Genomic DNA, 24,185 nt, shown 5'->3' with positions numbered 1-24,185 from the left:
ACCAAATTAACCTAGGGATGGGGAACCCAAAGTCCTCCATCTCTTATCATCCATGACCATGAGCCATGCTGCCTTGGGCTGATGGGAGCTGGGAGTACGAAAAGCATCTGGAGGGCCGCAGGTTTTCCATCCCTGGGTTAACCCATCTCAATCCTATGGTTAGTCTGAGAAGTAGAAATTTTGCCTGAGGCCACCCAGACAGAACTGAAATAGACCTGCTACACAAAGAGGTATGTATTGTGTACAAGTCCACCCCCTCCAATATGGCTGAGCAGGTGCTATCCACCCCATCACAGTGGCTCATGCTACATGGCTCCTTGCACCCCTGAAAAGACAGCTGGGATCCCAAATGGCTCAGCTTATACCTTTTTGTTGGGACTGTCATTAATGGGCTAGCAAACTCTGGGAATCACAGAACTCCATGCAGAAGTAGCCTAGCTTGAAGAAGAATTCTGTGGCTTTCTAAAACCTTCCAAACGGTACTGTTTGGACTAGTTTGGATCCTATGTTTCTGTGAATTCCTATGTAAGAAAGAATAATAAGAAAGTTAGCTTTTGAGCTTGGCCATTAAAAATGCCTCCAACCAGATGAGGTTAATGTTCTCGATCCCAAATAAGAATGCAATTGCTCACTGTGTATGCCTGTAACCATCCTGTGCCCGGTATTAATTGTAGCATAAGCTGCAAATCATGACATGTCTGTCTGAGCAGCTGCTGATCCCCACTGCAAGTGAAATCCCTGACATCATTCAGATTCTTAACAGTTTCATGCAGATTTTCTTCATTTGGATAGCCTGCTTAGAGTCTGCAAGATTTGTTTGAAGAAATGGGTTTAAAGGTCTCCTCAATGGCTCTTCCCCCCCAACACACACACAACTGCTATATGAATTGGCTAAGGATTTACAGTGCAATCCTAACCATGTCCCCTCAGAAATAAGTTCTTTAGAATTCAGTGGGGCTTACTCCCAGGTAAGTGGAGTTGGGACTGCTGCCTTTGTTGTTTAATAACTAAGGGCTGCAGTACAGACGCCAGCAGGTTGTTACAGTGTACACTTATTTGTGTGGCAAGGCTATTTTGTTCCTGTTTGTAAATAGTTTACTAGGCTTGACATCGTAAGCTTGAATTTCCATGGCAAAAATGTTGGATGTTGTATCTGGCGCAAGCAGATGCCCAGGATGCAGAACAATATAGTGACAGGCTAGATGCCAGTTGAAGCAATGAGCCGGACAAGCAATCAGTTTTAAGAGTCACTTTACTGACAATATATCACAAGCTCTCTCTGTACAAACTCCTCGACCCCCACACTCACAAGTGTCTGCTGGCCCTCTATATAGATAAGGCCAGCTGCCCGAGCCTAGGTTGCTTAGCAACATGTCCTTGAAGATGGCTCGAGCTCTGCCAACTTTCGCTTCTAAGTCACGTAGCTCACTTGTGGAAATTTAACCTCTGCTTTCTCGGTTTAATAGCCAACAATCCCCCACCTTAAATTTCCACATTCAGCCAGTTACATTTCTCTTCCATTTACATGTGTTACATTTTACATGTCATTACATTTACATCATTTGGTTTTACAGCCATTACATTTCATTAGAATCTCAGCATCATTTTTATTACATACATTTATTACAGCAATTATTCTTCATGATTCCCATCATCCCACTTTCGCTGTCATACCTACTTGATTTATCAGTTTTAAGAACTTGTCTTCACTTAGTGGTTTTGTCATAACGTCAGCCAGCATATCAGCAGTGTTACAATAAGTTAATTCCACAAACCCTTGTTTAATCATTTCTCTGACATGGTGATATTTGATGCTGATATGCTTGGTTCTCTTGGTGTGTGCTTCTGACTGAGCTAGCTTAATGCAGGTCTGATTGTCCTCATATATTTTGATTGGTTTGTCTATGCCTTTTCCAATTTCAAACAGTAGATGGTCGAACCAGGTAAGTTCGTTACAAACCAGAGACAACGCTATATATTCAGCTTCTGAACTCGATGTAGCCACTATAGTTTGCCTCTTACTGCACCAATCAATCACTGAATCATATAATAGAATGACAACACCAGTAGTAGACTTGCGGCTACTGGGATCGGCAGCATGATCCGCATCTACATAGCAGCACATACTCCCGTGTTTACTGCTGGACAACACTAGACCTTTACTGCTAGTACCTTGCAAATACCTCAGGACTCGTTTTATTCCTTGCCAATCTGTCTCAGTAGGCTGTTCTACTTTTCGACTTAAGATGCTAACAGCATTACAAATGTCAGGTCTTGTTACCTTAACAAGATATTGCAACTGTCCTATGATGTGTCTGTACCTAGCAGGGTTTTCACAAGCTGTCTCTGTGGTTTCTTGTTGAAATGATGTTGTCATGGGAGTCCCTACTGCCTTACATTCAGACATCCCACATTCTGCTAGTATTTGTTTTATCTTTCCTTCCTGTTTTAACACGAAACTCCCGTCTGAACCCCGTATGACCTCTGTACCTAAACAATGACTTACAGGTCCCAAACTTTTCGTTACCACATGTTGCTTCAGACTATCATGGAACTCTCTTTCGTCTTCCTCCCCATGGGAAAAGTACAGGATGTCATCTACATAAACTAGGCAGTATGTGAGCCCCCCCTTTGTTTCTTTCACATACACACAGGGGTCTGCCACACAACGCTTGAAATTCATTGACTGCAGAACATCATCTAATTTTTCGTTCCAACAGTGGCGCAGACCATAAAGGGATTTCTGTAACTTGCAAACTAGACCTGGCTGTGTTTCACATCCGGGAGGCTGTTCCATATAGATTTCTTCTTTTAACTCCCCATGTAAAAACGCCGTGCCGATGTCATAGTGGCTTACATGCATGTTTTCTATGGCAGCTATTTTTAGCAAAACACTGATTGACTCATGTTTCACCACGGGAGCGAAAACTGCATCGTAGTCCGTCCCGAATTGCTGTGTAAAGCCCTTAGCTACTAGGCGTGCCCTATACCTTTGTATCTGTCCTGTACTCGACCGCTTACGTTTAAATATCCATTTACACCCTATAGCTTTCTTCCCTGGGGGCAGAGGTACTAGCGTCCATGTGCCATTTTTTCGCATTGCTTCCAGCTCCTCTTTCATCGCTGCATGCCATTCATTCTGTTCGGCTATGGGTAATTGTTTTATATCCCCGAGGCTTGAGGGCTCTTTGTCCTGCTCTGTTTTATTAGCCACAACATCAGCATCAATCACTGGTGTCTGTGCTTTCACTGACTGCGTTAGGTTAATCCCTATTGAACCTCTATGTGTCCTGTCTGTGTCTTTACTGAGGACTCTCAGCTGCATATAGAACAGTGACTTCTTTACTATCCCTTTCATGAATATTTTTTCTCCTCTCATAATATGCACTGAACCCCTTTTGAACATTACAATGAACCCCATTTCATTGAGTTTCGACACAGCCATAATGTTGCTTTCAATGTCAGGAATAAACAGCACATCTGTCATTATTGTATTAAAACCTGCTAATTTCACTGTTCCTCTACTTTTGATAAGTTTCGTAGATCCATCAGCCATTATCACATGATCCTCTACGTCACAAAATGTATGAAACATGGATTTATCTTTGATTATACTATTTGTTGCCCCACTGTCAATTGCCCATAAATCATCACAGTTATTCCCCTGCTCATTGTTAATACATTGCTTATTCTTACTAGCATAGATCACCTGTACACATGGTTTTCTTCCTCTTTCTCTTCTTCTTGCTTCACAATTCCTTTGAAGATGTTGCTTGGAACCACAAAAATAACATGCCTTTTGTCCATACAGTCTCTCTTGTGCAGCTTTGTTGTTCTGTTTTTCCACGTTGTGTTTAGACTCAGTCTTTTCCTGCTTTGCCATTTCCTGCCTCCTTTGGAATTCTTGTAAAAGTTTGCCTTCTATATAATCCATATTGAGATTTGCATCGTCCATTGCTTCCAAAGAGCTCACCAGACTATCATAACTTGAATCTAGTGAAGCTAATGTGATATACACTTTTTGCATTTGAGAATGTTCAATTTCACGTTCTGACAACTCAGTAAACAGTCTGTTTATTTCCAACAAATGCTCTGACATGGTTGTATCTCCAGATAAGCACATCTGGTATAATCTTCTGGCAAGATATATTTTAGAACTAGCAGTCTTTTTCACATTAATATTTCTTAAAGTTTCCCAGGTTTCCTTTGCTGTTGTTGCATCACACACGTGCAGTAATTGAGAATCATCAATAGCAAGAACAATTAACGCCTTTGCCCTCTCATCCAGCCTTCTCCAATCTGCTGGAATTGGCACTACGGCGGGTGGGTCTTCTGCGATAGCTTTCCACAGGTCTTCTTTCACTAGCATAGCCTGCATTCTCTGTTTCCAAGTGCCATAATTTTTCCCTGTCAGCCTTTCCAAGGGAATCCCGGCCGATAACGTAACAGACATACTTTCACTTTACACAGTTCACCGCCTTTGTAATTAGAGCTTCTCACCTCTGTCCTTCAGTCAGGTTTTTTTTTCCCCACGGCTCTCTTACAGCTTTCAGCTCAGCTTTCGGTTTCTCCGTCTCTTCACACGCTTGTCCTCTTTACTCCTCTTTTGGCTTTTCTTCGGACATCCGTCTGCGCATCGAAACCATCCTCTGCTACCACTTGTTGGATGTTGTATCTGGCGCAAGCAGATGCCCAGGATGCAGAACAATATAGTGACAGGCTAGATGCCAGTTGAAGCAATGAGCCAGACAAGCAATCAGTTTTAAGAGTCACTTTACTGACAATATATCACAAGTTCTCTGTACAAACTCCTCGACCCCCACACTCACAAGTGTCTGCTGGCCCTCTATATAGATAAGACCAGCTGCCCGAGCCTAGGTTGCTTAGCAACGTGTCCTTGAAGATGGCTCGAGCTCTGCCAACTTTCGCTTCTAAGTCACGTAGCTCACTTGTGGAAATTTAACCTCTGCTTTCTTGGTTTAATAGCCAACAAAAAAACGCATCGTTTGTACACATGGGGTGTATGTTGGAGTATCTCCCCCCATATGAAGGCTCTTATGTGGTTCACACTTAGCATTAAACCATAGTTTAGTGTTATGAGGATGAGTTAAAACAAGCCTCAGATTCACACACTCCACTCCCCATTCTTCCTCCAGCTCAAGGAGATTGGACGCTTCAGTTTCAGGTTAGCGCTGTATCAAAACCCTAAACTGTGGTTAGGTTTAAATTAAAGTTTTTTGGTACAAGCCAGTTTCTTAAGCTATGGTTTGAAGTTGGCAGGTTTCAACAAATGATTAAGTGCAGTTTGTCAGATTTGGATGATACAGCAAGCTGCAGATAATCTAAAACGGAAGCAAAAGCTTCCAGGGTCCTCCTCATGGCCGCTTTGGTGATGGGGGGGGGGGAGGACACAAACCCAAGGTTTGCTGTGGCTTATCTTTATAATGCTAAACTATGGTTTAAGGTTGCATGTGAACTGACACTCCATTTTTATGTAAGGAAAATAATCCTCTTTAAAGCTGCCCTTTTGAAAATGCTATCCTTCACATCATCCGTGAAACCTCCCTTAAAAATATCCAGGTTTTTTGGTGATAGGCACTTGAGACATTGAATAGTCTAGGTAGAACAAAAGGAATTGTTTGATCAGCCACGACTCAAACGTTTTTTTTTAAAAAAAACCATTTTTACAGCAGATATCCAGGTGCTTCTGGATGAAGGCAGTCGTCTTCTGTAGTCTATCCCCAGAATCCTGTACTTGGATAAGAGCATAGGAAGCTGCCTTATATAGAGTCAACCTATTAGTCCATCTAGCTCTCTGCTGGGTGGCAGGGGCTTTCCAGGGTTTCAGGCAGGGGGCCTCTCCCAGACCTCCCTGGAGATGCTGGGGATTGAACTTGGTACCTTCTGCATGCAAGGCAGATGCTCTGCCCCAGAGCTAATATCCTGCCTTCCCCAATCTCCTGCCTTTGTTGCATTTAGTGACCATGGCTAATAGCTGTTGACAGACTTAGCCTCTAAAAATTTATCTTAGTGGTTTTTTAAAACCACCCAAGTTAATCACCATTGCCCCATCGTATGGCAGCGTATTCCATAATTTGAATTACGCATTAATGTTAGCACTGTGTGACTTTAATTTTACTCCTCTCTACCTCTCTCGTTCTTCAGCTGGGGCTGCCTTCCCCGGTTCTCCTTAGCATCCTGTCTTATATTTATGGCGAGATGGTAGCAACGAACTCTTCTTCCCATGGAGCTCATCAGCGTTACATTTAAAAGCTGCCCAGCTATTATTGGGATATTCTCAATAAATACCTGCTCGTAGGGGGCGAGTCGTTTTATTAAAAATGCTCCTAATCATAGTGGATTCCAAGCTGAGTTTCGGGCCGGGAAGATCAAATCTCCTTAATAAGATCTTGCTAGCACGAGTGACTGCTACTTAATTATCACAAACACTGTAATTACTGTCGGTGTTTACTGTTCAATTGAGTTATTTCTCTCTTTAATTATGTTGAATTATAATTAGGAGCAAAATTGCAGGATGGGCCCTGAAAGCTTTTCAAAGGAGTCTTGGGTAAGGGAATGGTATAAAAATAGCCCCTGTGTTTCTTAAGCATTGTGGCATTTAAGCAAGGATGAAGGTCTCCTCCAATTATAGGGAACCTGTGGCCCTCCAGATGTTGCTGAACTACAGGCTGCATCAGCCCTGACTAACTATTGGTCATGCTGGCTGGGGCTGACGCAAGTTGGGAGTCCCAACATCTGAAGGATCAGAAGTTCCCACTCTTGGGCTGCAATCTGGGACAGGCCCTTGTCTCATGCAGTGTTAGTTTTGATGTTTGTGTGTCACTCAACTAGTCAGTTGCAAAATGTCCGGAATTACAGAAAAGTATGTGATTTAGGTATTTTGTTGGTCATTATCTCAGTTACAATATTTCAAGGAAGGGACTAAATGTCAACCGGGATTGTGCAAATGGTATTATCAGCCAGAATTTTTGATGAATGATATCGGATTCCTTGACACACAAATTGTGCAATTAGAGCAAACTTGCATACATTTGCATGATGATGCTGGTTGGCGAAGGGGTTTGGAGCTGTGGAGACCCTGAAGATTCATCCTTAGGAATCTTGCGCTGACCTGCATCTCAGTTGCCTTTTCGTACAGGCTTTTTAACTATCTTTGCCATCTTAGGGGATAGGAGCTTGCCATTTTTCTTCTTTAAAGTGAAAGCTAGGGTTTTCAGGATGCTGAATTTTGCACCTGTTGCCAATCTTTGTGTTGTGCAAGTGCAACTGTGGGGAAGAATGAAAGCCTTGTTACTGAATGTGTGAAATCTGGTTCTTCTCCATTTTCCTTCCACCTGATTGGGTTAACGTAGGGAATTCTGCACCAGGAACATTGTTTAGATGGTGCATTAATGGCTTTATATTTGGTCTCCTGAAGGTCGCACACGCTCCCTAGGCAGCCTCTTCTGTTGCTCTGCTGATCTGGCAATTAAGGCGTTTTTCCGATTAAGCTAAGTTCATTAGCCCTGAGATGGCAGCTGATGGCTCAAGGGATCATTCTGGCCCTAGCATAGTCACTGATCCCAAGCTTTCCTCTCTCTTATACACTGCTCTGGATTCTCCAAACTCCATATGCACGCGAAGGACTCTTTAAACTCCCCCCCTTCCCTTGTGTGAACAGCTACAGAGGTTCTAAGAAATCTCCTCTATACCTCTGTACTCCCTCTTGTGCATGAGCCAAAACACAGAACGTGGGACTGAGCAGCTGAAGATCAGAAGGGAAGAATTCATTGCCAAAGCTTTTGTTTCTCCTGACCCTGGAAAGAAAGGGTGTAAGGAGTCCTTTGCCATTATCGAGTCACATGGGAGTAGTCAGTAGGCGGAGCTACTGTTACTGACCACTCCCTCCTATGCTCAGCTGAAAATATAGCTCCTGTTTGCTTTTTTAAAGTGAGTTGCTGACCAAACCCCGAAGGCACTGAGCTGGCTTTCTGAACCTCTTGCTTTCCCTGCCTCTTGCACAGCCTTGCCAAATTCTGCTTGGTGCACCTCCTGCTCAAGAGGAATCCGGCGATGTTTTCCCAGCACTTCATCGAATGCATCTTCCACTTCAACAACTACGAAAGACATGAGAAATACAACAGATTCTCCCAGAGTGAGCGGTTCGTGCATTGGTGGCTATTTTCCTTAGCGTTAATGGGGGCATTGCATGTAGTGGTAAGCGGGATCCGCCTGGGGCTGAAATGTTGTTTTTCATCAGTTTTATACCCCGCCCATCCTCACACAGGGCTGCTGACAACATACAATCCTAGAACAAATAAAAACACCTCAATAACCATTTATCATTCACAGTTTGAACACAGAACAGCAGCATGGTTTGGCGATTAATACTCCCCTGTATCCCAAAGGCCTGAGCAAATAAGTTCTCAGATTGTGCCTGAATGTTGCTAGCATACAAGAACAGCCAGATTTCATTGGATAGGATTCCATAAATGGGGCACCACCACTGAGAGTGCCCTGTCTTGCATCACGACCTTGCAAACAGCCCTTGCTGACAGGACAGTAAGCAGGGCATCTCCTGCTGATTGCAACACTGAGGCTTTTTGCTATTGGGGGAGCCCCTCGGGTCTCAAGCCATTCAGGTCTTTTCACACTCAGTATGATGTCTTGAGTTGGGCCCAGTGGCTTCCTGACAGGCAGTGCAATGTTTTGAAGGTTGGAGTGATTGAATTCCCTTTCATCGCCCCACATAGCGGCATTCTGCAGTGCTGTTACTGACCACCATCACCAGAGAATGTCCCTATGAGAGCGGCTGAGAGTCTATAGTCAGTTCATACTTTCATATGCTACACTGTAGTCTTATCAAGAAACATCCTAAAGTGAGGCGATCAGGGTTGTTTCCCAATGACCAGAATCCTGAGACGCAGAAAATAGGACTAGTCCCCATCATAGTGCTGCTGTCCTAATGCACCCTTTCGCCTCGTACTGGGCAAAGTAAACCTCTGTACCAAGACAGTGAGGGCAAAGCCTGAGGCTCAGTCCTGATACTGGATGACCCAGCCGTTGGTGACTAGGAAGGCTCTAGGGAGGCCGATGCATCCTCCTTGGGTGCAGAGACACCTTGCCTCACCTCTGATTCTTGCAATACACACCCTGCTCATCCATGGGCCCTACCTCTCCCAAGGACTGGTATCTTGTTAGTGTCTTGCCGGTTGCCCTGACGCAATACAATGAAGGGAGGGGCATGGAATGCTGGGAGGGGAAGTCATTTGGTGACAGTTGTAGGGACAGAAGACACTCAAGCAGGAATAGATGGAGCCTGTGGCTGGTCCTCCCGATGATGATGGGCCCCCAGCTCCCATCAGCCCTAGCCAGCATGGCTAACGGTCAGGGATGTTGAGAGCTGTAGTCCAGTAACATCTGGAGGGCCACAGGTTCCCCATCTCTGAGCTCAAGAGATGATGCTGGAGAGACACCTGAAGGAAGAAGCGGGGAAAGCGACAGGCGGGTTAGTGACAGTTGGAGGGGGGGGGAGAGAAAACAGTAAATAAAAAATTCAAAGTAGTGTGAACTTTTGGCCCTCCGGATGTTGCTGGACTACCGTCCCCATCATCCTTGGCTGTGGGCATTTTTACTGGGGCTGCTGGGAGATTTAGTTCAACAACATCTAGAGGGCTAAAGGTTCTCCACACCTGATCTACTGAAACCATTGCCATGTAACCAACAGTGGTTTGGGGTTGGGTATCTTGTAGGTTGGTTAGTTTATTATAATTGTGTTAAAAACATATAAAAATATTTCTTACCCGCCTTCACCATAAGGTCCCAGCGTGGGTTACAACAATATTAAAATCAGTTGATGATTATGAAGGTGATGCAATATTCATATTCATAAACCTCAAGGGATTGTTAGCCTGCTGCCGCTGCCACCTCCATGCTTGAGAGCTGTGCTTGGTACACGCACATCCTTTCCTTGTTTCTGGGCCAAAAGGGGGCTTGAAAGTGCCAAAGATCAGCTGATTGTCGGGGCTTCTGTTCACAACATTATGCAAGCCCCCCAAAACAGGCCACGTGATACCATTGCCGGGTGACTGGCACATGGGCAGCCACACCCACCTGTGAAATTTGGCCTATTGGGGGGAGGTTTCCAGTTTCCCACCCCTTCCCTTCAGTGTTATACCTGCAGATTCTTCCAAATTCAACGTGTGCATTTTGTATGTTGAATCTATCCAGAGACTGGATGGCTCACGTACATATGGACATGCATTTGTGCGTCATTCCTCCTAATGAATTACATTCACTTACTGCAGTGAGAAGGCTGTCTTTTCCCTGAAGGGCAAAGCTAACAAAGAGAAGAGGATGGAGATTTACAAGTTCCTGCTGGACCATTTTACTGATGAGCAGAGGTTCAACATCACCTCGAAAATCAGCCTGAACATTTTGGGTACGGCTGTATCTTTGGGTGCAGAGTGCATTGTGTGGAATGTTAACTAAGAACTAACATTGCGTGTGTATGAAATTTAGAGAATGCTTCCAAAGCTTCCCTTCTTTGTATGAAATACAGTACCCATCAGGTGGGATCCCTGCAGCGTGGTTACAAAGAGTTGGAAAGTTGTCTATTCCAAAGATCATCTTAGTCATGAGATTACCTTGCAGGGTTGTTGGAAGGATTGCTGTGGTGATGCACCTGAAGCTCATTGAAAAAATATTCTAAAACTGTTAAGTAGTATCAGCTGTACATCGTTGTTGAATTTTACAGGGGACATTCCCCACAATGTGGTAAACCTTTCTGCACTTACTCCTTCCTCTGATTGTGCCAGATGAAATTCTCCCATGGATGTTGCCAGTGCCTTTCACGAGAATATCTTCATTTAATTGACCGAAGCACATTCATAAGAACAAGTAACCTCATTTCTTTGAGTGGGGTGCATATACATTCTCTCTCTCTTTTTCTAACAAAATTTATATACCACTTGATTGTAAGAAAACCTCTAAGTGGTTTACAAGAAACTTTAAAACTGTTGGTAAAAACAGTTAAAAATGAGTAATTAAAATATTTTAAAGACCATTAAAACACCTGTAAGCTAAAAAAAAAAAAAAGGAAAACACGTCTACGTGTCTGGATAGGCTTACCTAAACAGAAATGCTTTAAGTGGGTCCCTGAAAGAATACAGTGAAAGCTCTCGCCTGATGTCAATAGGCAAGGAGTTCCAGGATGTAGGGGCTGCCTCACTAAAAGAACGAGTGCGAATGTCTTACTCGTGTGGGGTTTGTGTGAGAGATAACAGTTCCTTCCCTTTTCTCCCCCATTTTTGTTTCCAGCCTGCTTTGTGGATGGAATCCTCCCTCTCGACATGGAAGCCAGCGACTTGCTCTCGGATACCTTTGAGATCCTGAGCTGCAAGGAAATCAAGCTGTCGGCCATGCGATCCAGGCCAGAAGACGACCTCCAGCCGGACGAGGATGAGCTGGCCATGGCCAATGCAGTTTTGCAGGTGGCCCAGAAGAAACTCATCTCGCAAGTAAGTATCGCAGTTCCAAAGGAAGCCTGGAGAAGTTATTGGGAGTACTCCAAATTCTCCTTCAGTGTTGGAGATTATCTAGAAGTGGGCTACCTCTTCCATTAGTTTCCGTGGCAGCACCATGCAAATTAGGTTGTGCTTCTCCCACCTTTCAGTGGGAGGCTGTGATGTTCCTGTACGTTAATGTAAATATGGTAAGTGCAGGTTTATTATAGGAAATATGGTAAGTGGAGTGAGTGAGAAGGGGGAGTACATGGGCTGTATAATGCTGGATGATGATTGGCTGACGGTATAAATGAGAGATTGACAGTTGAGTCGGGGTGGGTTGGTTGAAGGTGGTGGGTGTTGAAGGTTGTTGTCGAGAGAAGGTGGCTGTTGCGAGATTGGTTTAGGAGTTCTGAGGCATATATTAAGAATTAAGAACATAAGAGAATCATATATGAAACCATACGCTTGTCAACAAAATCTATAAGTAATCTTGTTATTCTTAGTGTTATCAATAAATATTTTTTTGGTTTACTTAAAGCCTGATTCCTCAGCTGGGGTGCACAGACCAGGGGGGAGGCAGAGTAACCAAGGCTGAAGAAGAAATAGTATTGAATGGTGGCAGCGGTAAAGGAGGAGATATTGTATCAGCATTCAGTACCACAGAGTAACCCAGAGCTGTGAGCTTCATAGGCAAGAGGCTTCAGGGGGGTTGGGAATTACCTAAACACACAGACACAAGGTATCAAAATAGCCAGGAAGAGACTAAGACACAGTCTAGAGCAGCCTTGTCCAACCTTGGGCCACAGATGTTGCTGGACTGCAGTTCCCATAATTCCTGACCATTGGCCATGCTGGCTGGGGCTGATGGGAGTTGCAGTCCAGCAACATCTGTGGCCCAAAGGTTGGACAAGGCTGGTCTAGAGGCTATACTGGATACACAGAGTGTTGGGTAGTGTGGCCTAGCAGGGGGATCTTTTGAGATCTGTGCTAGAGCAGAGAGAGGTAAAAATAAACACGACGATCCTGACTGCTGGTAGCCACGAGTGAGAGCGTCACAGGTGGTGCCAGGGGAAGGACGTCACAGAGGCGCCTCCCGTTCCAGTCCTGCCTGTTCTGGAGCAACCTCCATAGAACTTTCATAGACCTCCAGCTCTGTGAGCCTTTTTGTGTGTTAGCAGCTGGGTTCAACGCATGTTTAACTGACCCCAACAATGGAAGCTTTTGTCGCACACTTGCTCTGTGGCCCATGGGGGAGAGAACCAGAACTAGCCATTAAAAGGAGCATTGCTCCCACCCTAGTTTCTGAGAAGGAAGGAACCCGCAGCGAGCATCCCTGGAAAACCCACAGTTGGATTTTTAGAAACCTGACCCAACTGTACATCTAGAAAATGTTTATTTCTTTACTTTGCTGTACAGTCCTGCATATGAACAGTGCTACAGATAACTGTGCCTTGGAACTTTCTGGGGAAAGATGCTCCTGTTTGTCTGATGCCGCTGTGGGCTCCCTTCACAGCACGCTAAATCTCTCCACTGTTTTGAATGAAGCTGCCCTCTTCAGCTGAATCCCGTCTCTCTGTGCTCTCTGTTCAATCCATCCCACAGGTTCAGAAGAAGAATTTTATTGAAAATGTCATTCCCATCATCACTTCGCTGAAGACCTCATTGGAGCAAAGCAGGCTTCCGGCAGTGAGAGACCTCATGAACTATCTCCGGGTAATTTTTCATGCCAGCGTCATTCAATTAAACTGTGGGCCAGGGTCAACCCCTGGCCCTGAACATTTCTTGCTGTCAATGGGTATTGTTGCCCTGTCCATGGTTGCCATGTGTCATTGTGATGTTGTGCATGCTTGCTGTCTGTAGATCACATAATATCTAGGATCTGAGCTTTAGTGTGGGACTGATGGGAAGACCATGATGGGCGGGTTAGAGATCACGGGTCTGATTTTAGCCTGCAGGATGCATGGAGGAGCAAGGTCATGTACTTCTCTGGTGGGATATGCAGCCAGCAGCCTTTGTGGGGGGGACTTAACATTGTTAGGTTAAAATCATTAGTGACTAACCTACAGCATGGGTCTGCAAGTAGCATATCTCAATAGGAGCTAAAGGTTCTTTGGATGTGGTTAAGGCATCCTCAGGCAGTCACCTCAGCATACTGACTTGGAAGACTGGAGGAAAAATCCTCCCATGGTACAGGTAGCAGTTGGCCACAGAGCAACCGTTGCAGGCAGAGTGGGGAACACAAGATGCACTTAGAGACACTTCCCTTACTTATTTGGTTCCTCCCCCAGGACTTTGTTTCAGTTGGTTTCTCTCTGCACCTGCAGAGTCTTCACTCCTTGTGCCTGCTAACATCCTGTTCCTCCAGAAATCTCTTTCCAGCTTGAAAACACACAATGGCATGAGCAAACTCACATTTAGAGTTCACTCTGGCTTTGACTTGGTGTAGGCTTTTGGGGGATGGGGTGGGGTAGGGTGGGGGGATGCGATCAAGAGGCTTTACTCCTGAGTATCTTGGCCAGCCTGTTATGGTCGCAGATGGAGGTGTGTACGTTAATTGCTCATTCTCTAGAGCAGAGGATCAGTTTGCCCCTTTCTGCTTTTGGATCATCTCTTGGAACATTGGCAGAAAGCATTGCCAATGAAGAACTGTTAATTTTTGTTAATCAGCTTCCGCATATATGCCCCAATGCAATTTACAGACACATCCTTAAAAAGTTTAATTATTATTTTTTTTGAACTATACAAGAACAACTGAGAATAGGTTTAAAAACACAAAAGGAGCACCTAAGGCAGAGGCCTTTGCATCCACCTTAACCAACTTCTGTTGCATCTTCCAGGAGGTGATGCAAGACTATCGCAATGAAATCAAAGAGGTCTTTGCCATGGACAAGCAGCTGGCCGCCGAGCTGGAATACGACATGAAGAAGTACGAAGAACAGCTGGAGAGGGAGTCTGAGCAAGGCCAAGAGCTGCCTGTCGAGGCGGAGGCCCTTCACGCTCTGGCCGTTGTGCAGGTACTGGCTCCCACCCTCGTGCTATGCTTGTGTTAGCCAGCCACAACCCCAACTCTGCCACAGGCTGATTGGCTTTTGGACAGTTCACAGCTGACCTCAGTGTTCTGTTTGCAAAACAGGAATCATAAGGGTTGGCACTGCAAAGCTGGCAAGAGCCTAATGGCAGGGTAAAACCTTTGTCCTACATCAACTTCACAATAGAATTTGAGCACCACCCGATTTTCTCCTTTTTAAATAAGTCTCCCACCATGGAAAGAGCGGCACTTCCCGGAGATCAAGATCAAGCTGCTTCTCCAGCTGCCAGAAGAGACTTCACCTCGCCTTTGAGATCTCCTCCTCCTTTGGCACCTATTGGGTTTACGACTCCCAGAGCGGACATCCTGAAGCCCAGGCCCAGGTACGGTGCTCAGTGGATTCAACTGCTGTAAAACTCAGCAGCCTTTCTACTTTGAGCCATCCATGCTTTTGCCACTTCAGCCAGTAGGTTGCTGCGATGCTGTCTCCATGGGGCCTTTGATGACTGTTTGGAAGCTTCTTCGGGGGCAGAATGCAGTCGCTTATCCTGATGTGGTTGCGTTGCTGGGAGCAGATCTTGTGGTGATCCATCGCCTCCGCTGGCTTCTTTTCTTTGGAGCGAAGTTGAAGGTGGCAGTTTTCACCTGCAGAGCCCTCAACAATTTACGTATCTTTTAACAGTTGGCGTCTTGTGATGTGTAAGACACTGAGCTGCGAACCAGGAAGTCCCTAGTTTGAATCTGGCCTCTACTATGAACTCTCTAGTTGTTCTTGGGCAAGCCACTCATCTTCAGCTCTCCCTCAACAGCTTGGGGTTGATGATACTAATCTATCTTTACAGGTGTTTGTGAGGATTGCAACCAAGCAATGTATATGTACTCATAAGGGCAATAAAAATACACAGTATTTTCATACCTTATAGCAGGGACAGGGAACCTGTGGCTCTCCGGACATTGCTGAACACCAACTCCCATCATCCCTGACTACTGGCCATGGTGACTGGAGCTGATGAGAACTGAAGTCCTACAACATCTGGAGAGCCACAGGTTCCTCCCCCCTGCCTTAAAGGCTGTTTTCTCTCCTACATCTCATCTGAACATCTTCAAGTAGCTGAGGGTACCTTGTTAAGTGTGGCCATTCATGCAGTGAATCTGAACAGCTAGGCGCACTTAGAGAGATGTTCTTGGTGGCTGCTCCCCAGTGCTTTTCTGGGATTTGCCAAATAGTCAATATTTGTGTGCTACTTGTCTTACACACGTAGGCCTTTATGGGGTGCTAAACTTTGGTTTGATATGGTTGTTCCTAGCCCTAGGCTTGACTAGTTCCAGCCAGTTATGTAACAAATGCATGAATGCACTGAACTGGATTCAAACTCTCCAGCAGTCCGAACATTGCAGAAACCATGTGATGCTCAGTGGATGCCTTCTAAAGCTTGCTTATTCTGTAATGACTGAAACTCTAGCAACACCTGCCCTTGTTCTCCTTAGGAACCGGTCCCTGAATACCTTGGCCATCCTCAACTCTGCTAAGAAGGCCACTGAGGCTGCTGACAAACAGCGCAGTAAGAGCATGGGAGGAAGGCTCACATTTCCAGGGAGCAAGCAGAGTAGTAAAGGTAATCTGTTCACCCGTAGATGGATATTCTGCCAGAGAACTGGCTTCAATGCGCATGGCTCTGGATCCAAACTAACAGGAGGGTCTAGAGGTGTCCTGCTGGAGACATTCACTGCATCTAACACTTGCCTCCTTTTTCTTCTAGTGTCCTTTTGCAGTCTAAACCAGCCATCTTCTGGAGCAAATGTTTTCCTGGAAGGCCGTGCAGTCAGTACCCCCGAGAGTAAGTTTCCAAAAAGGTGGTGTGTTGTGGAGGGGGTATGTTGTGTGTAACGTTCAGAACAGTAAAAAAAACTGTGAAGTTTTACAAATTTGTCCAACACAGTTTAGAACAACAAAAAATCCAGTCGGGTAGTCTTAACTGCTACTTTAAGACAAATGTTCATTAATCCCTTCATATGGTACAAACAGCCACTAGCAGCAACTCAGGGCAAATGTATGCAGATCACTTCATATGTGAGCAACAGCCAAATGTGTTTTAACCATGTATGGCAGGGGTGGTGAACCTGTGGTTCTCCCGATGCTAGTGGACTCCCAATTTCAATCAGCATGGCCAGTGGGGGGATGATGGGAGTTGTAGTCCAGCAACAACTGGGGGGGGGGGCACAGGTTCCCATTTCAGATGTATTGTCTTCCTCATTGATCTGAAACAGAGATGGGGAACTGGATCCTGCTGGTAGGCGAAATCTTTAGCTCTCCCCACCACCATTACCACCCCTGTGGGCCAGTTTTGACAAATACGCAGGGCTGTGCTGCTGTCAATTACTTGATATCAGGTGACAACTTCAAATGGGCTCACTTTCAGTGCTGATCAGCTGATCACTGCTGAGAGCAACTTTTGAAGTCCATTTGCAAGCCCAGTTTGCATTCAAGCTACACCTGCAAGTGGAAAGGAGAAATGTCTGTTTGCAGATGAGGTTTGAATCTAAACCACACCTGCAAACAGGCTTTGAAGGGGCACTACCAGGAAAGGGTTTTTCAAGTGCTGGCAATTAGCTGATCGGTGCTTGCGCAGCCTTTCCCTTACAGTGTGCCTTCAAAGGAGCTCACTGTAACAATCAACTAATCAGTGGTGCCTGCAAACCCTACTTTGCCGCATCTTTATCTGCCCCACACCTGACATCATATATATAACACCTTATGGAAACCTCTCTCCCTAACCAAGCACCAATGGTCTATTCTTTGGGGAAATTGCAGAGATCCTTGTTGCTGCATGTAAGGATCTGTGGTTTGGGTTACTTGAATCACACTGGGTGGATGAGGCAGCAAGGGGCAGTAACCCCCCAAAAAAAATGTTCAGGTGGATCAGTGAGATTCTTGCCATTGGCGGCAGGCTGTCCTCTTTCGCACACAGTTTTTGGTTGGAGGAGGAGGAGGACACTGTTATTACAAGATCTCCCCAGCTCTTACTCAGATGCTCCATATTTGTCCAAGGGGGCCAAGTTCTACACTCTGAAAACCACCGCCTTTGTGAGATGCCCCTACTTTTTTAGTCTAGCTCTACATGGGGTGGGGAAAATCTGGATTCAGCCTTTGTATACTGCCGTAGTTTTTTTAAAAAATCCAATTTTTGCAGCAAGAAAAGCTGAAATGTGTTAAATGGTGCAAATCTGCATTGATTTGGGCATTATTTTTTATTCTGATCCTCCTAATAATGGGAGAGGCAGCAAGGAGCTATGCAGGAAACATATGTCTCTGACCATTGGCAATTCTACCAGGCCTTCTTCTGGTTTGACATATGCCAGCGGGCATTATTCACGTACTTGAAAGCCCACCTTTTGGCCTTTAGGGCTAGAAAGTTGGGTTTTTAAATAATAGGATGAGCCACAGGATACTGGATTCTGTAGTCAAGCCTGACAATTTTTCTTCATTTGCCAAAGATAGTGGAATGCACACTGCTTGTGTCTTAAGAAGTGGGTCATAAAGCTGTATGTATCTAATGCTAGAAGTGGTTCTAAACCAGTGCTTGCAAAAAACCAAAGTGCCACATCTGTGAGTCTGTCTGTTCAAATCCTGATAGGGCCAACAGGAGCCTCTTTTGGGATAGCCCCAAAGCTTGGGGGGTAGAACATATGGTGTGCATGCAGAAGGCTGATTCCTCCACTTTAAAATTAATTTCTGGTAACAGGACAGGGCAAGACCTTGCCTGAGACCTTGGGCAAACGAGTGTCTCTTTTTCAAAGCCATGTTGTGATATTCACAACAAGCTGACTCCAGATATCTGACCTTATATGCTATACTTTCCCTGATCTGGCTGTCTCAAACTCAGCATGCATACCAGATGTCCTTAACTTCCCAATGTCAGCCTTGCGGAAAGCCTTGGGCTGTCACAGCCATGAGTACTGTACCTTCCTTTTTGCCTGAGGGCTAGCACTGATACTCCACGTAAGCAACATAACCTAGGATGAGAGGGCGGGAAGGGGGAGACTGTTAATTCCACTGTGAGCCATGGCATCAAATTCCAGCTTTGCTTGCTAGCAGCAACAGAAGCTACATGAGAGTTCAGTTATTGCCTGAGTTGGCCAGTATTCAGCTGTCACCACCACACTGGCTCTGGGTCCCACACTTCTAAAATGAGAAGGAAACTATATAGGGGGGGAAATCTACAGACACAAATAGAAAAATACTGAAACTGGAAAAAAAACAACCTTTGCACCTAATGCTAACCCATAATTTGTTGAATGAATCACAAGTCAAGCAAGCCATGGCTTGATTTGTTTTCCAGCTGCTCCTCCCTTGTGCCTCTGTAGCCTGGTGAGCATCTGAGGTGGGGTAGCCAACATACCATGGTTAAGCTGGGTTTGGACATAATGCCAAACCATAGTTAAAACAACCCATGTCTTGTAAGCCAACAACAAACTTTGGTTTCACACCAAAGCTTTTTGTCAAAAAGCAGACCATAGTTAGTCTGCTGGACTGGGTTCGCATGTTCAAAATAACCATGGCTTAGGGTTATGGGTGAAATCAGGCCACTTGGTCCCTTCAGATGTAATGCCAAGCCATGGATTAAGCTGCTGCAAGACTTGGGCTTGTCTGCTCCTTCCATCCTCGTCTTCCTTCCATTTTTGGCCACTATTCTGAACCTTTTCAGCAAACTTTAAGTCTCACTGCATGTACACAGAGTTTAGTGTACAGTCATTCCATTAATTCATCTGATCAGTACCGTCTGCCAAGAGTGGCAGCAGCTCTCCAGAGCAATCAAAGCATGTGTTCTGCCACTGAATATTATTTATTTATAAACATCTTTGTATACCGCTGTTTCTTTTCAAAAAAGCACCAAAGTGGTTTACGACAATTAAAAATGGAGTAAAACAAGGTCAACAGCAGCAAAGAGGCATCTTCTTAAGTGCCTGCACAAGCCTGGCGGAACAGAAAGGTTTCCAGCAGGAATACGGTCCCTTCCCAAAACCTCCCAACTTGGCTGACATTTTTACTGCCTGCACATATATCCATTAAGCCATTAAGGGCACATCCGTAGCCTAGGAAAGGGAGTTGCAAAGGAGAAAAGACAAGTCTTCCATCTTTCAAAAAGCTTCTAGAAGTGATTGGGCAAGCAGCTCTTTGCATGCCTCGTTGATCCCCTCACCCTCCCTTTTTTTTTGTCACAACACTGCAGCAATATGAGGAAGGAATCCCTTGGTCTGGCTGCAAGGAGGATTGTAGTGTTGCTGCTCCCCTTGTCTTCCCTCTGTTGCCTGCCCTCTCTGGTTTCCTCTAACATGCGCAGTGCCTTGACACTGCAGCTGCTGTATGTTCAGTTGCAACACCATGAACTAAGAGGTTGCACTGTTAACACTTGCATTGCATAGCGGACCGTAGGATTGGGACTGTAAGAAGATGGGTCTAGCTAGTGTGAGCTAAAACATTTAAGAGAGTACTCTTGTCAGGTGGCTGGACCTGTCATCCCATGTTTACATTGCTCAGTAAAAACATCCTGTCCGTTTGATGGTGTTGACTAAAATAATAATATTTACAGGCTGTATCTCAGGGCATTCTTATGCAGCTAGCCTTGCAACTGAATTAAAAAAATAACAAAAAATAGCCTGCCTTCCTGCATATGCCTATGTCGATCCAGGGCATAGGCCAAGGACACATAATTTGCCTTTGGACAAATTAAGACGGTGGGTGGCTGAGGTCCGCTGGGCTTCGTAGCTCACCCAACCATCCTATAAACAAAATGTTTTTAAAACATGATTAAGGAGGGGAGGAGCCCAGCACAAAAGACCCAGGGCTTGGCCCCTGGCTACCACCTGACAACGCTTCCATCTGTGACCTTTAAGGAAGTAAACAACCATCTCTTGGAAATCAGTTCTTAAGTGTGCAGAGTAGCCTGCATTGCTAATCCTTGCGGTGTTTTTCCAGAGTCCATTAACAATGTGACCTTCGGGGCAGGAGTCAGCTGTATCAGTCTAACGCACACACCAACTTCAGCTGGAGGTAAGGTGCTGCAATGTGTGGTTGTGATACTGTATATTTTTTAGAAAAATTAAAGACTCAGGCACGTTAATATTCCTGTCATTTGGCTTTCAGAAAAGCGAGGAGCCCAGGACCCACAGAGAGCAGAGATCGTCTGCTTGGCGTCGCCTGATAAGCCGTGAGTATAACTGATGTCTTGTCCAGAGACAATTCAGCAGCCCTAGGTCAGCTCCTGCCAGACGTTATTGGCTTACATACATTTTTGTCCCACTTTTTCTCCAAAGAGCTCTGGGTGGAATACATGGTCCATACACAGCCCTGCCATTTTCTTCCCAAGAACAGCCCTGTGAGGTAGATTAACCTGAAAGAGTAAGTGTGACAGGCCCAAGGTTACCCACTGATCTTTGTGGCTGAGCAGAGATTTGAACTTGAGTCTCACCAGTTATAGTCCTGCACTATAACCGCTAGACCACACTGGCTTTTGATATAATGCGGATCACAAACCAAATTAATTTGAAGGCACTAATGCTGTTTGTCACTAGCAGAAATGATAATTGTTGAAGCCAGCAGTATCCGTGCTAGGTGCTGGATACTGCCCTGTTTGCAAAATGGTAGAGAAATGGCACACCTGTTGTGGTGCTGCAGGAGGGCAACTGAGTAAAGAAGTCGTTCTCTTACTGGTCACTGGAAAGCCATACCAATTGCCTTTATGTCTCAAAGCCTGTTGGTGGAACATGTCACTGTAAACTGCAGGTGGGGACAGATGCTTAGTTTTTTAAAAAAACAAAACCCTCTGTATGTATTTTATTTACTTATTTCCAAAATTTGTATGCTGCCTTTCAGGGGAAAGCTCTCTCCAGGTGACATACATCAAATAGCAAGTTTGGGAAGCTAGTTTTCTGTGTGTAGGGAGTTTGTTTTACAGGAAGAGCACTCAAACAGGTGATTTTCCCTTTACCGTTTTACAGGCCTGAGTAGGGTACCCTCCAGCAACATTCCACAAATTTGCTGATCATCTAAGCTCTTCTCTCAAATATGACTTGTTAAGGGATCAGAATCCATGTGCCTGCACAACTCCCTGGCCTCATAAGAACTATCTCAGTAGTTTTAGTGGACTGTAACTAAACATACAGTTCTTTGCATGAATCCATCTGCTGTTTCATTTGAAATTAAATAGGGCAGTCCGCATCTGCATCTGTCTGGAGCATTCACAGGATTCTAGATACAAAGAACCTTTAGTAAAAGTTTCCTTTACCTTTTTGTCATCTCAGTTTTGAGGACTAGAAACTTGCTTTCCTCCTTAAATGAAAACTGTTTCACTAATGTTTGATGGAGAGAGACCACAGTTTTTGCAGATTTTAGCTATTTGTTAAACTTGTGTCACTCATTATAGTGTGTACTGACTGAACCAGAGATGGATAACCTGTGCCCCTCCACATGTTGATTGGACTACACCTCCCATCATCCCCTGACCATGCTGGCTGGGGTTAATGGGAGTCTAGCAGCATGCAGAGGGCTACAGATTCCCCATCCCTGCTTTACCCATTAGTTTGCTTCACCTCTTTATTTTAAACTATTTTCCTTATTATCTTGTAGATTGCCTCAGCCTCAGCAGTGGAAGATAAATTTTCCAGCAAGGGGAAAGAGCCCCTCAAGTATAGGGCTGAGGAGATCCAACCGCAAGACTCTCCAGAAACTCAGCCAATGAAGCGCCTTCTAAAGCCATGCCATGTACAAAAGCAAACTCGTGTTTTATATCCCCTTTCTCCAACCCTTTGCAATCTCTGAAGATCATTGTAAATGTAAATACGTTTTTATTCCTGACTAGGGGATCTGCCCCTGTGTGCTTTGCATGCCAATGCCTCCCCTAGGTCAGCAAGGCACCTCCCCTTCCCCCAGGTCACTAAGCCCCGCTTTCTCCTCCCCTCCACAAGGGTCACCATACCTCCTTCTCTAATTCCCCCCCCCCAGAGAGGTCATGAAGCATCCTCCTCTCTTTGCCTCCCTCGACGGGTTACCAAGCTTCATGTCCAGGCAGTGCAATAGCGATGCAAAGGCCTGGCAGAGGTGTGCCAGTGTGTGGCTTGCCCAGGCTGCCAGCCTCTGACTTTCCCACTTGCTCTAGGGCTCTCCTACCCCCCCTCCATGGGGCACCAACCTTCCACACACATACGAAGGCCACCAAGCTTAACCCCCCATCCTGCACAGGTCTTTGAGCAGCGATGCTGAGGCCTTGCGGAGCTGCCCTTGGTTGCTCTCTCAGCAGGTCCCCCAGCCCGCCTCCCGCTGCTGCCTGGTTGCTCAATGCCCAGATCCTCAAGCTGCAGTTAGCAGCCTTATAGATTGCAGCGCCATCTGTGTATGGTGCTGTGAACTGCAGCGTGATGGGTCCAAGGCTTGCTTGTGTGTGTGTGTGAGTGTGTGTGTGTGTGAGAGAGAGAGAGAGAGATGTCAAGCTTGCTTTTGTAATTGGTGTATGATAAATGTCTGTTTTGAAATTGTTAATAGCAATGTTTCATCACTGCACTGGTTGGGGCAGCATCTGGCCATAGCCTCTGTACACATATTAGCTTACTTTTATATACAGGTACTATAATAATTTAAATCAAGTCATTGAGGAAATCAAATCCAGGTCAATGAGGCTGCAAGTCTGAGTTGCTTCTGCTGTTGAACCAACATGTACAATCACACAATGAATCTTCCTTTACACGACTTTAAAAGCATAGCAGTTGGCTCATTTAGCATCCTTTCCATGTGCCCATGGAGTGTTACTAGTGTTCAGTCATAGGTGAAAGAGAGTGAGTTTCATGGATGAACACTTTGTCTAGATCAGATCATCCACTGTTGGAGAAGACTTTGAAAGTATTCCCATGGAAGGAATACATGTACAAAGTGCTATGCTGCAGCTGGTCATTCATGTCACTAGATCCTTCCCATCCAGATTATATCGTGCACCCCCCCCCAAAGAGCTATAGGGTAGTTTCCATAGGCATCTGAGGCCTCCTTTCTACCAGTTGCTCCTTCTGCCCTCTGAAACGTCAACGCCCAAAAGTCAGGAGATCCTCTGGATTGTCATTGTCCTGTTTAAAGACCAAGCAGCTTTAGACAGAAACAAAAAAAATTGTACAAGGGCAAAGGGTATAATCCCTAATACATGGGCCTTCCTGCGTCTGGGCTTGTGTTTTTCCATTAGGGAAAAAAAACTAGGTGCATCTTCAGTTCCAATTTCCACATATATGTCTTTTTGGTTTAGGCCAAAAGTTAGCCTAGTTCAGCACTGTGTCTCTTGTAGGGGGGCCAGTCAGCTGCTCAAGGAAGCTGGCACAGAGGACCTGAAGAGAAGGACTAATCTGCCCTAAACTGTCTGCTTAAGTACCATTTTGCAGTAACCAAAACTGGATTCTGTGTAGATTTGTGCAACCTTTGCACAATTTCTTATTCTGCATCTATTATTATTCTGTATCTTCTGTTAATTAAGGAGAGGGACACTCAATATACAGAAAGACTACTAAGCACTCATTACCCCCATTGCAGCATCTGAGATTCTCCTTCAGTAACGGAGGGTGCCCAGCTATGGATTACTCCTCTGCCTTTCTTTGGAAGCAGGGTTATGCAGACT

At 45.2% G+C, this 24,185-nt stretch overlaps 1 protein-coding gene across 1 annotated transcript in view; it reads left to right on the top strand.

The window, feature by feature from the left end:
- Positions 1–23,064, top strand: part of NCAPD3 (non-SMC condensin II complex subunit D3) — a 63,008-nt gene extending 39,944 nt beyond the window's left edge. The window contains exons 25-35 of the mRNA XM_061593020.1: positions 8,025–8,162; positions 10,308–10,441; positions 11,320–11,519; positions 13,110–13,220; positions 14,345–14,521; positions 14,761–14,918; positions 16,024–16,151; positions 16,296–16,373; positions 20,513–20,587; positions 20,681–20,744; positions 22,163–23,064. Of these exons, the coding sequence (XP_061449004.1) occupies positions 8,025–8,162; positions 10,308–10,441; positions 11,320–11,519; positions 13,110–13,220; positions 14,345–14,521; positions 14,761–14,918; positions 16,024–16,151; positions 16,296–16,373; positions 20,513–20,587; positions 20,681–20,744; positions 22,163–22,274 (1,375 nt within the window). The 3' untranslated portion in view covers positions 22,275–23,064. The remainder of the gene's footprint in view (positions 1–8,024; positions 8,163–10,307; positions 10,442–11,319; positions 11,520–13,109; positions 13,221–14,344; positions 14,522–14,760; positions 14,919–16,023; positions 16,152–16,295; positions 16,374–20,512; positions 20,588–20,680; positions 20,745–22,162) is intronic.
- Positions 23,065–24,185: the final 1,121 nt, after the last annotated feature.

Source organism: Rhineura floridana, chromosome 12 (assembly GCF_030035675.1).
Source record: "Rhineura floridana isolate rRhiFlo1 chromosome 12, rRhiFlo1.hap2, whole genome shotgun sequence".
Lineage (NCBI taxonomy): Eukaryota > Metazoa > Chordata > Lepidosauria > Squamata > Rhineuridae > Rhineura > Rhineura floridana.
This window is presented reverse-complemented; position numbering and strand designations above follow the sequence as displayed.